Source organism: Rutilus rutilus (genome assembly GCF_951802725.1).
Source record: "Rutilus rutilus genome assembly, chromosome: 9".
In the NCBI taxonomy this organism is placed as follows: domain Eukaryota; kingdom Metazoa; phylum Chordata; class Actinopteri; order Cypriniformes; family Leuciscidae; genus Rutilus; species Rutilus rutilus.
Window position 1 is genome coordinate 33,227,988 of NC_140223.1, and position 16,150 is coordinate 33,244,137.

At 41.0% G+C, this 16,150-nt stretch overlaps 1 protein-coding gene across 1 annotated transcript; it reads right to left on the reverse strand.

The window, feature by feature from the left end:
• Nucleotides 1-10,522: 10,522 nt before the first annotated feature.
• LOC311297675 (P2Y purinoceptor 14-like) lies at nt 10,523-13,733 on the reverse strand. The gene is made up of 2 exons (XM_084420061.1): nt 13,612-13,733; nt 10,523-12,517 (listed from the first exon to the last, which is right to left on the reverse strand). Exon 2 carries the CDS (start codon nt 12,513-12,515, stop codon nt 11,505-11,507), a length of 1,011 nt encoding a protein of 336 aa, XP_084276187.1. The 5' UTR covers nt 12,516-12,517; nt 13,612-13,733; the 3' UTR covers nt 10,523-11,504.
• Between the last annotated feature and the right edge of the window lie 2,417 nt (nt 13,734-16,150).

Here is a 16,150-nt window from a genome sequence, read left to right on the forward strand (position 1 = left end):
TTTAAGGTGTAAAATAGTTATTTCTACTCTCTGGCACACACAAATTCCGTCATCTTAAGCCGCTCACTCAATTTCATTTCTCTTTTTTCCATAAAGTACATGTGCCATTCACTATAATGAACAAGTGAACTTGTGACCGATTTCAGATGCATCTCAGACGAAACTGCAAAGTAAATGGCAAATTATGACCCACAGACAAATCTTCATAATAAAAGTCAGACAAAAACAATAGCTGAAAACCAAAAAGAGCAGAATTAAACTGTGGACCGACTAGACGTTAACATTTAAGATATTTTTATGGGCTGGCCCCACTCTCATTGAACCAATGAATACGGCTATTTGATAGAAGACTATAGTGGGCCACACATGGTTGCTGCTACTACATACAATGTGGGAGAAAGTGTTTGAGGTTAGAGAAAATATTTTTTGACACATTGTCCCAAATGTCCAAGGCTTCTGAGAGGGGGGCGTAAAACGTCTCAGTTACATATGTAACCCTCGTTCCCTGAGTAGGGAACGGAGACGTTACATCATGACGACGAATGGGGTTTCACTTAGAAAGCCTCTCATCTTCGAGAAATAAAACGAGCCAATTGCGTAACTCCGCCTTACCTCATGGGTATATAAGGAAGTATGCTGGCAACATGCAGATATGTTTCTTCGCAGAGGAGCGGCAACGGACACTTTCAGGGTGGAGGGAGACTGCCTTCGGTCCAACCCTTCTTGCAGGAAGGAAAGCACGACACTGATCGGGCATTTTCTGGGGTCTTCTCTGCGAGAAGAGCACCAGGTGACGAAGAGGTTCCACTTCAACGCGTAGGCATGTCTCATGGACGATGCTCTAGTGGAAGTGATGGTAGCCACTACCGCTGGTGGTTGGGTACTCAAACCTGCCTCGTCCCGTCCAGGAGCCACACGTGGAGGTTCCAAAGATCGGGATGAGGGTGCCATAGGGTGCACTGTCCCTGAGAAAGCAGGTCGTTCCTCAGAGGGATTGGCCAGGGAGGTGCTGTCGCGAGGAGGACTAGTTTGGAGAACCAGGTCCGGTTGTGTCAATGAGGGGCAACCAAAATGACCTTCTCCCTGTCCTCCCTGAGCTTGCACAGGGTCTGTGCAAAAAGGCTCACTGGGGGAAATGCATACTTGGAAAGGCCCCGCGGCCAGCTGTGCACCAGTGCGTCCGTGCCGAGCGTGCCCTCGGTCAGGGAGTAAAACAGGTCGCAATGGGACGAGTTGTGGGAGGCAAACAGGTCTACCTGTGCGTCCCCGAACTGATCCCAAATCAGCTGAACCATCTTTGGATGGAGTCTCCATTCTTCAGGGAGAGGCTGAAGCCATGAGAGCATGTGAGCATCTTGAACGGAAGCCTGTGAAGGGATCGGTTTGGGATCGGTCCAGGATTGGCCGTAACCCACCGGTTTTCTTCGGGACTATGAAGTAAGGGCTGTAGAACCTGGACTTCATTTCGGCTGGAGGGACAATCTCGACTGCACCTTTCGCCAGTAAGGTAGCGACCTCCGTACGCATGACAGGGGCATTGCCACCCACCATAGTGTAACGGACTCCCCGGAGGTGGGGAGGAGATCGTGCAAACTGAATCGCATAGCCGAGCCTGGTGGTTCTCTCAACCCAGCGGGACAGGTTGGGAAGCTCTTGCCAGGCTCCCAAGAACTGAACCAGCGGGGTCATGGGAACCACAGACGTACCCTCGGTAGGGCAGCGAAGTGGAATGAACGGTCCGGACGTGGGCGGCGTAGCGACCCGGTGTGGGGGCACGTTCATTGCCGCATCCTGACAGAGGAGGCCCTGGAAGGACCAGTGTTCCACGGGGGGCCTGCTCTGTCAGAGGTCTGGCGACAGAGGGGGACAAGAGTGGCGAAGCAGAGCGTCGCACACTGCCATCCATGGCCTCTTGGGGCTCGGAGGAAGGGCCATCAGTTCTTAGAAAAAAGATTCTCCCCAGGCCCTCCACCGGGGGAAGGAGTGGTCCTGCTACCAGCTCCTGAGAAGAACTGAGCCCTAACTCCAAGCTGCCCATCTCAGGAGTGCTGCTTAGCCTGGCGTTTTGGCCGGCTAAGGGGCGGAGACGGGCGGTCCCGTCCTCCTGCTTGGGGCCGGTGAAGGCTTCGGAAGCAGACTAAGGAAACCACATGGATGACGCTCCACTTCAGTAGCACCTACACACCAAACTTTCCAGTCTTGTACCTAGTTATATTATGAAGACATTTACAGAGGGATTTGTAAATATATTATTCCTAGCCTGATTTATATAACATTTTATTCCAAAAAACATGGCGAAAATAATTTTTTTAAGGCTATTGACAGTATTTTCTGATTTACAGGATAACAAAAGTAGATATCCATAAATCCCTCTGTAATTTTTTTCCCATCTAATATGTGAACACAATGAAAAAATTATTTTTAACCTGGCTTTATCCAATACTCAGATTTCGTTTTTTTACATATATGCAAATTAGTGCATATTTGATTAGATATTGCCTAATTTGCATATTTAAACATTAAATTACAGAAAACTTGTAATACATTTTGTTTCTCATCTTAATTGTAGGTAATCAACTGTGAAAGTTTCATGGTGATATCTGCTAGTTAAAATTTTTACCCTATTCACCTGTAGTGTCTCGCCTTAATTTGCATAAAAAAATGAAATCTCAGACAACTTGCAATGGTGTTTTTCTTAGTTATTATGTAATATGGAATACATCACATATCATATATACACTGGGAACATTTAAGAGTGATATTGATTGAATATGTATGTCGGCCTTAAAAATGACACAAATAATGCTTAATTTCACCTTAAAAGTTGGTATTTTGCATATATATATATACATAAAAAAGGCAGTGAGCCTCCATTATATCTTTGCTCTGACCCTTGACTATCGATCTAGAAACTTAATTTCCTCATCTTGATTGCCTACTTACAAAAAAACTAGGGGAAAATGGTCCAACGACTGAGCAAGATAGGCAATTTGGCGGCCATTTTGATATGCAAATTAGAAGGTCAAAAACTCAAAATTTTGCTTGGGAACCAGTTTTTTGGGATTCAGCACCCTTGAAATATGTAAAGTAGGCCGGTTCCCAACTTGTAGCCATAAATGCTCCTCACTTTCACTTTTTGGGTACATCCCATCTAGACTATGAGGAAAATACATTTCGGTAAGTTGTACTTTATCTTTCAACGTTGTTCATTCGTGTTTATTTACTTAGCTAGTAGAGATGATCGTTCACGTGCCGCTAGGGATCTGTCACGTCACATTTACAAGCGCCAAAACGGTATTTAGTGTTTGAATTTCGTAATAAAATTGACAGAATCTGAGAGCTGAGATTTTTTTATATCATAAGTAACCTGCTCTGACTAGTCTGTCGGTCTCGGTGTCTTTGCTTCGCTTCGCTCAATGCGTGAGAGTTGGCAGCCCTAAATACACGTATGTGATCATAATTAATAATTGATGTAAGTATAGTTGAGAAAAATATTTTGAGTGAGCTGTTTAACCCACATGATTAAATGCTATAGAGAAGTGACGTGTGTTCAGTTCCTGTCTGGTGTTGAGGTTACAGCTGACTCAAAACTATTGTATAAAATCCTACATATAGCCCTCGAAGTAATGGGATAATCATTTCCCTTTTATGCATCAGGTGGGGTCACGAAGCACCAATATCAAGGAGCCCCGGTATTAACCGTCCCATCTCTAATATCTGCACTGCTCCAGCCCACTGCAGTCTGTTTCTTCCTGCCAAAGCCTGTCTGCTACCACCTGCAGCCTGCGATATCTGACCGCCTCTAACTATGTTCCTGACTTTATTTGTACTTTTAATAAAACTCTCATTGATTGCATTTGCTTCTGGATCCTGTTGTTATTTCCGTGACAATATGACCATAAAAATTACCATAAAACTGCATGCTACCAATTTCGCATCCAATTTAAATGTATTTGTTAGTGCTTGTATACAAGTTTGACAGCCTTGTTTGACTTTGTTTTATGAAAATCAGTAAATGTATGGAAATAAGTTAGTGCATGAGTACTACTGTGTCCCCTTATGTTTCACATGAACTGTTCTGCATTTTTACTTATTCATTTGACCGTCTTCTCATGCAGTTTTGGTTTTGTTGCAGGTGGTTTTAAATGTGGTAATCTATTTTTGTATTTAACATGACCAACTTTTTTTTCTTCTTCTCTCAGTGTACACAGATCACTGAAACTCCTGTTCTCTCTGTTAACTCAAAATATAATTTACATTTGGGTGGTTCTATGTGCATTTGCTGTATGTATTTCAACCCGATCTCCCAAACTTTTTTTATTCGGTTTCGTACGAATTTGTATGGTGTGAAACGTACGAAAATTTGTATGCAATAAAAAATAAATAAAATAAAAAGACACGGAGGTCCACCCCTAAATATAACTGTCACAGGGGTGTAAGCAGATCATACAAATACGTATGAATGAGATTTATATGCATTCCAATTCCATATTGCCAAGAGATTGTGTTGGTATTTGTTATTGTTATTGTGCCCTGAAGAGTTTCCATTACTGAAGATGTGTCCAGTAGCATCAGTAGATGTATTTGCACAGCCTTTAATCTGAGGGCGAAGGGAAACGGGCACCGTGTAATGAGGTGGAATCCGTTTCAAAAAAGAAAAACGTATTGGCTGATACCGATATTTTTAAAATGCCAAATATCGGCCTTGCCGATATATCGGTCGACCGCTAAACAAAACGGTGTTCAGGTGGTCTTCCAATGCATTGTCCAACCTCAAGAGCCGCTTCATTTCAGCTCCCATTCTTGTTGCCCCTGATCCCTCCTGTCAGTTTGTGGTGGAGGTTGATGTGTCAGAGGTTGGGACATAGTCTCTTACAGGGGACCCCAATTTGTTTTTCTACTTTTGGAAGGAATTTTGTCGGTTACTGGGGACGACTGTTAGTCTTTCCTCTGGTCTTTCCCAATCAGAACCAGTCTCTCAGAATCCGTCCTCCTGGGGCCAGTAACTTTCATGGGTTGAGTACGCACATAACTTGAAGCTTTTAACACAATGCGTATTAGTAACATCTGTTGGTCACACTTGTTTTCTCCACTATATCTAACAAATCATCGCGGAGCAAAGGATCTACTGTTTGAAAAGGCACATGACCAAACAAAGCTTCGGAAGTCTGTGACATAAGAGTGGAATCAATCTGGGATCAATACAGTTCTATCTAATCTTATCTTAGAAATTAATTTGTGCTAATGAAACCACAACTCATGTCATGTGTAGCCTGATCAACGGATTCACATATTGATTAATAATATAAAATATACACGTATGTGATCATAATTAATAATTGACGTAAGTATAGTTGAGAGAAATATTTTGAGTGAGCTGTTTAACCCACATGATTAAATGCAATAGAGAAGTGACGTGCTGAACGTTCCTGTCTGGTGTTGAGGTTACAGCTGACTCAAAACTATTGTATAGAATCCTACATATAGCCCTCGAAGTAATGGGATAATCATTTCCCTTTTATGCATCAGGTGGGGTCACGAAGCACCAATATCAAGGAGCCCCGGTATTAACCGTCCCATCTCTAATATCTGCACTGCTCCAGCCCACTGCAGTCTGTTTCTTCCTGCCAAAGCCTGTCTGCTACCACCTGCAGCCTGCGATATCTGACCGCCTCTAATGTTCCTGACTTTATATTTGTACTTTTAATAAAACTCTCATTGATTGCATTTGCTTCTGGATCCTGTTGTTATTTCCGTGACAATATGACCATAAAAATTACAATAAAACTGCATGCTACCAATTTCGCATCCAATTTAAATGTATTTGTTAGTGCTTGTATACAAGTTTGACAGCCTTCTTTGATTTTTTGTTTAATGAAAATCAGTATGGAAATAAGTGTGTGCATGAGTACTACTGTGTCCCCTTATGGTTCACATGAACTGTTCTGCATGTTTACTTATTCATTTGACCGTCTTATCATGCAGTTTTGGTTTTGTTGCAGGTGGTTTTAAATGTGGTTTTGCATTTAGCATAAACAACCTTTTTTTCTTCTTCTCTCAGTGTACACAGATCACTGAAACTCCTGTTCTCTCTGTTAACTCAAAATATAATTTGCATTTGGGTGGTTCTGTATATCAACCCGATCTCAAGGGAATACGGAACTTTTTTTATTCGGTTTCGTACGAATTTGTATGGTGTGAAATGTATGAAATTTTTTATGCAATAATAAAATAAATAAATAAAAAAAACATGGAGGTCCACCCCTAAATATAACTGTCACAGGGATGAAAGCAGATCATACAAATACGTATGAATGAGATTTGTATGAATTCCAATTCCATATTGCCAAGAGATTGTGTTGGTATTTGTTATTGTGACTGTTATTGTGCCCATAAGAGTTTCCATCACTGAAGATGTGTCCAGTAGCATCAGTAGAAGTATTTGCACAGCCTTTAACCTGATGTAATCAGTGACGACCAGGAAAGACTGATTGACAACCACGAAAAGCATGGTGACTATGGGAGAGTCGGTGACAGCTCGGAGAGACGGCATCCGGGGCAGAACGGGCTGGCAACCCAATCTTTGTCTTCTGTGAGGGGGACTCCCACAACAAGCTACGATAAACCTAATGGAAAAATACCCCCAGGGGTGCCCGAAAAGGGGGGAAGATGAGAACCCCAACTGGACGGATACTACGGCATCAGAACAAGGCAACGGACAAATGACTACAAGCAAGCAGTACATGTGGCAAAATCTGTAAGAACAAGCGAGGCCTAAAGATCCACCAAGGGAGGATGAAGTGTCTGGTGGGGACAGGACCAACACAACGCACAGGTGTTCAACCTGGTGTGACGCAGAAGGAGCCAGGCCCGGAGTCACCCCACAGTGCCCGGAACCTCCAAGTGTTGCAAATGACTCCCTCTAGCATTAAGTCTGAGAGGAGGTGGATCAAGTGACCAGTAGCTAACATGACCTACCATAACATTTGACATCGATGTTGACCAGATTCTGGAGGCCACCAGCAGGGGAGACTTCGACAGGAAACTGCATGCCATGACAACGATCATCATCAGCATCGCATCTCATTCGGTGAAGAGGTGAATGAAGGAGGCTCCAAAGAATCTCATTCAAAGAACCAACGTGAGGTAAGAATCCATAACATCAGACAGGAGTTGAAGACCCTGAAGCGACACTACAGGCAGACAGGAAAGGAGGAGCGCATTGGCCTGGCACAGCTACGAAAGAAGATCAGGTTCCTCTAACGGGCAGGATCCTCCCTTGGTGGAGGCACTGCAGTGAAAGAGCCCGAAAGCGAGCTGCATTCATTGTCAACCCCTTAAAGTTCACTAAAGAGCTGCAAAGACAGAAGCGTAGCGGCCAGCTGGTCTGCTTTCAGGAGGATATTGATCACCACCTGAAGGAAACATACAGCGACCCAGCGAGAGAGCAAGAGTTGGGGGAGTGCAGCACTCTGATAAGTGTGCAGTTCAACATGTCAGAGCTGCAGCTGAAGGAGGTTCGAGAGGTTGTCAGGAAAGCGCGAGCAAGCTCCGCTCCAGGACCAAGCGGCACAAAGTGTACAAGAATTGTCCTAAACTCCTGCTGCGCCTGTGGAAGATCCTGCGTGTCATCTGGAGGAGGAGCAGGATTCCTGAAAAGTGGAGATTCGCGACAAACCAAATAGTGGATAATTTGGTTTGTGTATGTAGCAGTATGAGTTTAACTCGTAACAACCTGGCGTTCTTTTGGCCAATCACTGCCGCAGGGCCCCCTATAAATATAGGTAGAAGTCCTTCTGACTGCCCTCTTGCTTGGTGACGGAAGAGCGTCATACTTCCGGGTCGCTCACTCCGTGTGTTGTTCTGCTGTACAGGTATGGTAGCGGCTTTACTGTCTCTGCACTTATTCCACTGTTTTCAGCTGCCGTTATGTTTACTATGTATTGAATGCTCGTAGATCTACGCTCGTAGATGCATTCAAAAGCGGATCTTACCGATAGTTACCTGTGCTGTTTGCACGCTTTGAGCTGCCTCCTTCGGGTTGACACAAATGCTGCTTGATCGGTATGTAGGCTAAATGGTGTAGGATTTATTTTTGTATTATTTGGGGTTAACTGCAATTTTCTATAAATAACAGGAACCAGGCTGGTTCAGATAGAGATCGTCTTCAGCAGCATAGCGTTAACCCACTGGCTGCTGTTTTGCCTGGGCTGCTGTTTGCCTTAAAGTGCATGTTCTGAATTTTGTACCAGCAACTTTAACAGATTGCTGCACACTCGTCCTGCCTTTACAGCCACTGGGCAACTACGGCCATATGGTCAAATGTGTGAGCCACCTTTTTATGTGTGCCAGTGTTTTAAAATGTTTGAATGTTGCTGAAGGGGTTGGCTCTTTACGTTACAATTTGGTTGATTAAGTTGTTTCTTTTCTTTTTCGTTATTTTGTTTTCAATTTAGTTAAAAGTTGTATTTACGTTTTGTTTGGTTTTCTCTTCATTAGTGACTTTAGTTTTCTACTTAAATATTTGAGTTTCTTTGGTTAATTTAGTTAAAAGTTGTATTTACATTTTGCTTGATTCTTTCTTATTACTGAGTTTAGTTTTCTTTGGTTAAGTCATTGTGATTCAATCATATTTAGTATTTTGTTTCTCTTGGTTTATTGACAAGTGTTTTCTTCCGAATTTGTATGGACTAGTTGCACGTGGCCGCCATTTTGGATTTCGGATCAGCAAGTGTACGCGTAGACACTTCCGGTTTCGCATTACGCCCAGTGAGTAGTATTAATAGGGGACCTTATGTCAAAATGATTAATGACTTTGACCTTTTGACAGGTTGAACTTCCGGTGACCTTATGATTGATGGGTTGAACTTCCGGAATGAGGTCATGGGATTAACCTATTGACCCTGTTACCCATCGATCATGTGGTATGACAGTTAGTTTTGCCCTATGACCTAGCTAGCCCTAAATCATAGTTTTGACGGGTAGTTTTGGAGTCCTCGTATTTCTTAAAAACAACGCAGCAACAAAACATTGTGACAAACTTTGACAACATGTTTCATGTTGTATGGACAAAAGGTCGAAGATCTAAGACGCATGCCTAAGTACAGTTTTTCAACAATCTAAAGTTTTTGAACAGACGCTGTTTAGTAACAATAATACATAAGTCTTCTAAGAAGATAAATAGAAGATATGATTTTAATAAAACTTTAAAGATTTGATTTAAACTTTTAAGGTTATGCTTTTAAATTAATTTAGTATAAAACTCTGGATGTACTCTGGAACGCAGACTAGATTTACTGTGACATCTGGTCTTTAACTCCTCCTCTAGTCTCTGTGAGGGTCTGAAGCTTCAGTTCACACTGTAGTTTATCACTGGGAGGGTCTGGGGCTGTTATATGACAACTTAAACTATTTGCTTTTTTGGATTGTTTTTATCATTGCATAAAGAACTACTTCGCCTCTCTGGAAATGTAAGGTGTTTTTATTTAGCTAAAACTTTGTTTACATTTTATTAAATTATTTTTTTTTTTTTTTTTTTTTTTTTTTAAAAATGTAGTTTTCTGTGTTTAGCTGTATGGGATAGCTATGGAAACCACCCACCATAAAAATCGAAACCCCCGCATGGACAAAAAATGCTGATTGAATCTTTTTCACATAAATGAGATTTAAGACAGCTAAGTACAGTTTTTCAAAAATCTAAAGTTTTGAACAGACATTGTTTAATAACAATTATACACCGTCACCGTTAAACAAAATAATTTATATTTACATTTACATTTACATTTAGTCATTTAGCAGACGCTTTTATCCAAAGCGACTTACAAATTAGGACTAAATTAAGCGAGTCATCATGAAGAGGCAAAAACAACAACAACGCAAGAAGTGGTCAAAATACGAAGTTCAGGCATTATTCAGAGTAGCATAAGCCCGATAAGTGAGGTTTTAAAGGGAAAGGTTTTTATTTTTTTATTTTTTTTAAATTTTTTATGAAGTTAAGTGCTCACGGAAGAGATGGGTTTTCAGCTGTTTTTTGAATGTTGTCAGGGATTCTGCATTCCAGATGAGGGTGGGGAGAGTGTTCCACCAGCATGGAACTGTGAATGAGAATGTTCTGGAAAGTGATTTTGTGGCTTTCTGTGATGGAACCACGAGACGTCGCTCGTTGACCGATCGTAGGCGTCTGGTAGGGATGTAGGCTCGTAGGAGTGAGTGAAAGTAGGAGGGAGCTGAGCCTGTGATAGACCTGTAAGCAAGCATCAATGCCTTGATCATACATAAGTCTTCTAAAAGATAAATAGAAGATATGAATGTATTGAAACTTTAAAGATTTCATTTAATCAATCTTTTAAAATATCTAATGTAAACTTTTAAGGTTGTGCTCTTAAATGAGAGAGAGAGAGAGAGAGAACCACTCTGTGATTTTGTATTATATAATTTATATACTTTTAAAGAATAGAATGTTTTATGTAAGATGGATTTTATTATTTTTGTTTATCTAAAACAATTGGTTTCAGCAGATATTTTTTATATACTTATAAAGAACAGAATGTTTTTTAACTTTAGTTAGTGTGAGATACACAAAATTACAATGTAAAAGATTATTAATGTGTCTATAAAGATTTGGTGGAATCCGGCTTGTCCCGTAGATTGTCTGCTTGAGCGCTTTAACCTCGCGCACGAGCAGATCCGTTTCCTCTCTGGAGAAGCGTTCCGTTTTTCCGTGTATAAATTCCGTCATGTCAGACTCTGATTGGTTTATTGAACGTAAAGCCAAAAACACACCCATTACTCATTAAGAGAATAGGGACAACCCTTTAAGATAATGCGCCGGGCGCGCTGACCATTTTTCCCATCGTTATACTTGCAAAAGTGGATTCGGACGCCCTAAGTGCACTTGCGCCCTGTGCTTTAGACCACACACTTAGATCATTAAAATAGGGCCCCTAGTCTCATTCACTTTGATTGTATGGGAAAGATTGTCTGGGATATTCTTCAAAATTTCACCATTTATATTTCACAGAAGTACACACTTAAATAAAACATTTTTTGGCATCTATGGTTCCATGAACAACCTTTGACACCTATGGCAACTTTCCATTACACAAAAGGTTCTTTAAAGTGGAAAAGGGTTCTTCAGATTATTAAAAATTTCTTCACACTAAGAAAAAACTGTTCACTGAAAGGTTCTTCACATAGCCTAAAATGGCTCTTCTATAAAATCAATATGAAGCATTTATTTTAAGATCAGATTTCAAATGGCATGAGGGTGAGTACATTTTATTTATACCTTGCCATTAAGGCTTATTTCAGTATGATTTCGAGAGCTGTGGTTGGATACTGGTTTTCTGGAAAACACCACTTCGGTGTGCCCTTCTTTCATTCTGCCTTCTCATTCTGCATTTTCTCAAGCAAGGAAACCATAGCAAGATATGTGGTTTTAAAGTGTAAAATCTGCTTTTACATCTTGAAAATGGCATTTTCCATTTCCTTCGTTGCTCTTCCTCTTACAGATTACTGACACTCAGCCAAGTACATATTGAAGGCCTCCTGTTTTCTCGGTTTACAGAAGTGTTACACAAAGTCTGCAAAAGTGACTCTCTGAATGTCCTGCACATTAAGAAGTAAATGACGGGATCCAGACAGACGTTAAGGGCGGCCAGAAAGAGCGTAGCTTCTTTCATCTGCAAGAGAATGAAGAGGTTGTACGCGCCTAAACCAGCCTCGGACCTTTGGCTAAGCGTGTAGGGAACGCGACAAACGTGGTAGGGCACAAAACAGAAGACAAACACGGCCAGCAAGCTGAATATGCTTCGATTTGACCGTCGTCTTGCCTCACTGCTGTTCCTTTGCACCCGTCTGTAAGAGCGGTACACGTGACAGGCGATGGAGGTGTAGCAAAACATCATCAGCATGAACGCCACCCAGAAGACTCCAACGGTGAAGTGGGCTGAAATTTCGTGCCAGCGCCGACCCAGCTCACTTTTCAGGGCCATGCAGTTAAATTCTTTAGGCATTGGTTGGTTGGTTAATATGGTGTTTGGCAGCATGAAGAACATCATGACAGCCCAAGATAGCAGCGCGAAACCTCTCGCTACCGAAACGCGCTGCAGGAAGGAAGACACATTGGAGGTGCTGCGGACGATTTTGAAGTAGCGCTCCAAGCTGATGAGGCTCATAAAGGTTATTCCTGTGTACATGCTGAGGTAGAAAAGCACAGCCGTGTAGCGGCAGACTATCAGCCTGGTAGTCTGCAAGTCACCGCTACTGAGGTCACTGGCCACACGCCACGGGTAGGAAAACAGCATCAGAATGTCTGCCAACACCATGTTTTTTAGATAAACAACTAATGCTGAGGAGCTGGGAAGCCTGAAGAAGATCCAAGCGGCAAGTCCGTTGAGAATGAAGGCACAAGCGCAGATGATGGAGTACAACACAGGCAGAACCTGCTTTGTGAAAACACTGCTGACATCCGTGATGTTTTTCTGTTCCGTCTGTGTGTTGTTGATGTTGTCCATTGCTAAAATGGAAAATGAAAGAACTTTTTTTTAGTGCGTGCTTTGATGACAATGGCAATGTTTTAAATAACTTCTATATGTCCGATGTCTGATTATAAAAGTAAAATGATTACAAAATGCAATTGTTAAAAGTGTGCTTAGAAATACAGTCACTTTCTTGCTTTTTTAAAAATGTAATAGTCATACATATACATATATAGTCAACATTTGAAGTGGACCAAACAAGTTCATCAAAGTTCTCCTAAGACAAGAACAGGTATTGTTCAAAATTCATGTATAACTTTGATGAAAGGTTTTTATACACTTCAAATGTTGACCACTATATACATATACATATGATCATATACTATTTTTTCACAAGTGCAAACACACACAAAAAAATCCCTCATCATTTTTTGTCATTATAGTTGATTAGTAAATAAGATCATTATAAAACTTTTTTTTTTTTTATATATAAACTATTAGTCTTATCATATTTTTTTTCTTACTTAAAGAGATAGTTCACCCAAAAATGAAAGATCTGTCATCATTTACTCATCCCCTGGCTGTTCCAAACCTCTATGACTCATGAAATATTACCGTTTTGACTGCACTCACACGATTGGATGAGAACTGACCTGAGCTGGACGATGATATCAATGTTTTTCTGTAGAACTGCTTTATAGATGAAATTAACTATTTTAATAATTGATGATCTTTAATGATCTTTTAATGATCTGTATTATATAAAGCATTATAGAAATAAAGGTGACTCGACACCAAAGGAGATGCTATACAGAACGACAAGAGACCATTCGCTTTCATTGAACGAGAAAAAGATGCATTAGAAGTGAATGGCGAGTGATGCTGTCAGTCACTAAACATTGTTGTCTAACATCTCCTTTTGTCTTCCACAGAAAGAAAGAACAAACTAAAGTCATATGGGCTACAACATAAAGCATGACCGAATTTTCATTTTAGATTTAAATCAGAAGGACTTTGAATTTTGAATGCTGTCAGCCTGAATATGGTGCCATTTGCATTCAGACATTTCTGAATTGTAAAACACTCAAAATAACTTTGTCAACTAATTATAACCATAATAAAAGAAACTTACTTGAAGAGTTGAGTCAGCTTGAATCATGACAGAGAATGAGAAGCATGTTGGGGAGAAGAGCCTCACATGATATTTGAGAGGAAGGAGGCGTTGACTCTGAGACAGGAACTAACAGAATCACTGTTTGTCTCGTGGGTGGACACTTGATCAGCATTGCAGGAACTTCCTCCACTGATATATATATATATATGAAGAGTTCAGATGCAAAAGCCTCTAAGTGCCATCTGAAATTTTCTTCTAGAATGATCATTTTTATCAAGCTTGTATATTTAAGTTCAGTAATTTCACTTAAATTACAATAAATAGGTAATTTTCATTGCCATTTAAGTGAAATGACTGAATTTAAATATATGAGCTTGATAAAAATGATAATTCTAGAAGAAAATTTCAGATGGCACTTAGAGGCTTTTGCATCTGAACTCTTCATATATATATATATATATATATATATATATATATATATATATATCTGTACACAAACAGATCCCTCCTCTTAGTGCATCAACATAGCCTAATGTGATGCTGATTAGAGTCTGTGAAGTTACCAGCTGTGTTTCAATAAATGTTAACACTTTAGAATAATGGTCCGTCATTAATAAGTAACTAGGAAGTAATGCAGGACGAATGAGTAGTACATTAACACTTCAGCTACTACTATTAACTACTGCAGTATAGAAACAAGCTCAACTATTCAGAAAGTAATCTAAAATTTAGGAGATAGTTCCTTATTAGGTAATCAACAATTACTTAATGAGATTAGCCTCATGAATAACTATTAATTAACTGACAAATCATAAAGAACATTATCGTGTGTCTGAGACGTAATCAACCATAATTTTTTACTCTGAATATCATAAAATGCATCACTAATTACTCGTGTTACCTAATCACTTGTAGGAACTACTAGTGATCTGGACATCTTTAAACATCTCTTTTTGTTTCTTTTTTTTAACTTTAAAATAAAGGTCCAGATCACTAGTAGTTCTTGAAGAGTGACTAGGTAACATTTCAGTAATTAGTGATGCATTGTATGACTATGTTCTGAGTAAAAAAAGACAATCTTCAAGAACTATACTCCAGTGAAAAATAAATATACTAAAGTGTATTATAAATACTTATGCTAAGTATACTACAAATACATTTACATATTTATATACTTAATTTGAATACCCTGCAATTGCACTTTTAGTATACTAAATTGGTATAATTAAAGTCTGGTAAATTTGACCAATTATTTTGTTCTTAAAGTACTTTAGGTATTCAGAAATAGTGCTGAGTTCCAACTAAAAATAGTGGGTACTATACGGTTATCCGGACCACATGTGATGACCTACCCCAACCCCGCCCCTAAACCTACCCGTCACTGGGGTTACGACCAACCAAGAGAGGTTGTGGTCACGTGTGGTCAGGTGTGGTCCGGATAACCGTATAGTACCAGATAGTGATCTGGACCTGTCACGTGTCAGTAGCCGTGTTTCCATTACCCTTCAAATTGCACAAATTGAAATTGCGAATTGAAAATACGCTCACTGGAAACACGTCAATTTCGCAAAAACGTACTCGGTTACTAACGTAACCTCGGTTCTCTCTAGAAGAGGGAACGAGTACTGCGTAAGATATCTTACGCTAGGGGAAAATCCTTTTCCGCGAGATATTGAAGCCAAAAATTATCCTTAATTTTGTAATAATGCAAAACGCGTTGCAGCAGCAATGCAGACATAGGCGAGACAGCTCGCGCGCCTATTGGCTGCTCTGCGGCAACTGCAGCAGCCTATCGAGCGAGGCCTGGCGTGACGTCAGACCCAATCAGGGCACTTCGCGCCCGCTGCGTCACGTCCCGCCGAAATGGCCGTGGTCTAGGCCTATAAATATCGCTCGCAGGCAGCTATTATCTGGTTTTTCATCATCGAAGCAACCAGAGCGTGTGCATGCACGGCAAGATACGCAGTACTCGTTCCCTCTTCTAGAGAGAACCGAGGTTACGTTAGTAACCGAGTACGTTCTCTTACGAGAGGTCTCTCGTACTGCGTAAGATATCGTACTCGGTTACTAACGTAACCTCTGTTCTCTCTAGAGAGGGAACGAGTATTGCGTAAGCTAGCTTACGCTGCGGGAAAGTCTCCTTTCTCGAGATACTGAAGCCAAAAATTATCCTTAATTTTTTAAATCTTGTCAACGCAGTGCGGCAGCCTGCAGACCTAGGGCAGGCGAATCGCGTGCCCATTGGCTGCTCTGCGGCAACTGCAGCAGCCTATGGCTGAGCCTTGCGCGTGACGTCACGTCCAATGAGCGCGCTTGGCGCGCTTAATGCGTCACAGCCCGTCATTAGGGGTGTGGCTTAGCGTATATAAGCAAGGAACAGAGGCTGCTTCGCTGGTTTCTGTCGCATGAAGCGAAATGAGCTCGAGGCGAGAGCACGGCGGGTTACGCAATACTCGTTCCCTCTCTAGAGAGAACAGAGGTTACGTTAGTAACCGAGTACGTTCTCTTACGAGAGGTTCTCTCGTATTGCGTAAGCTAGCTTACGCTGCGGGAACAC

Bases quoted from the DNA above. Each gene is read 5' to 3' on its own strand.
- LOC311297675 (XM_084420061.1), bottom strand. From the start codon at position 12,515: ATGGACAACATCAACAACACACAGACGGAACAGAAAAACATCACGGAT.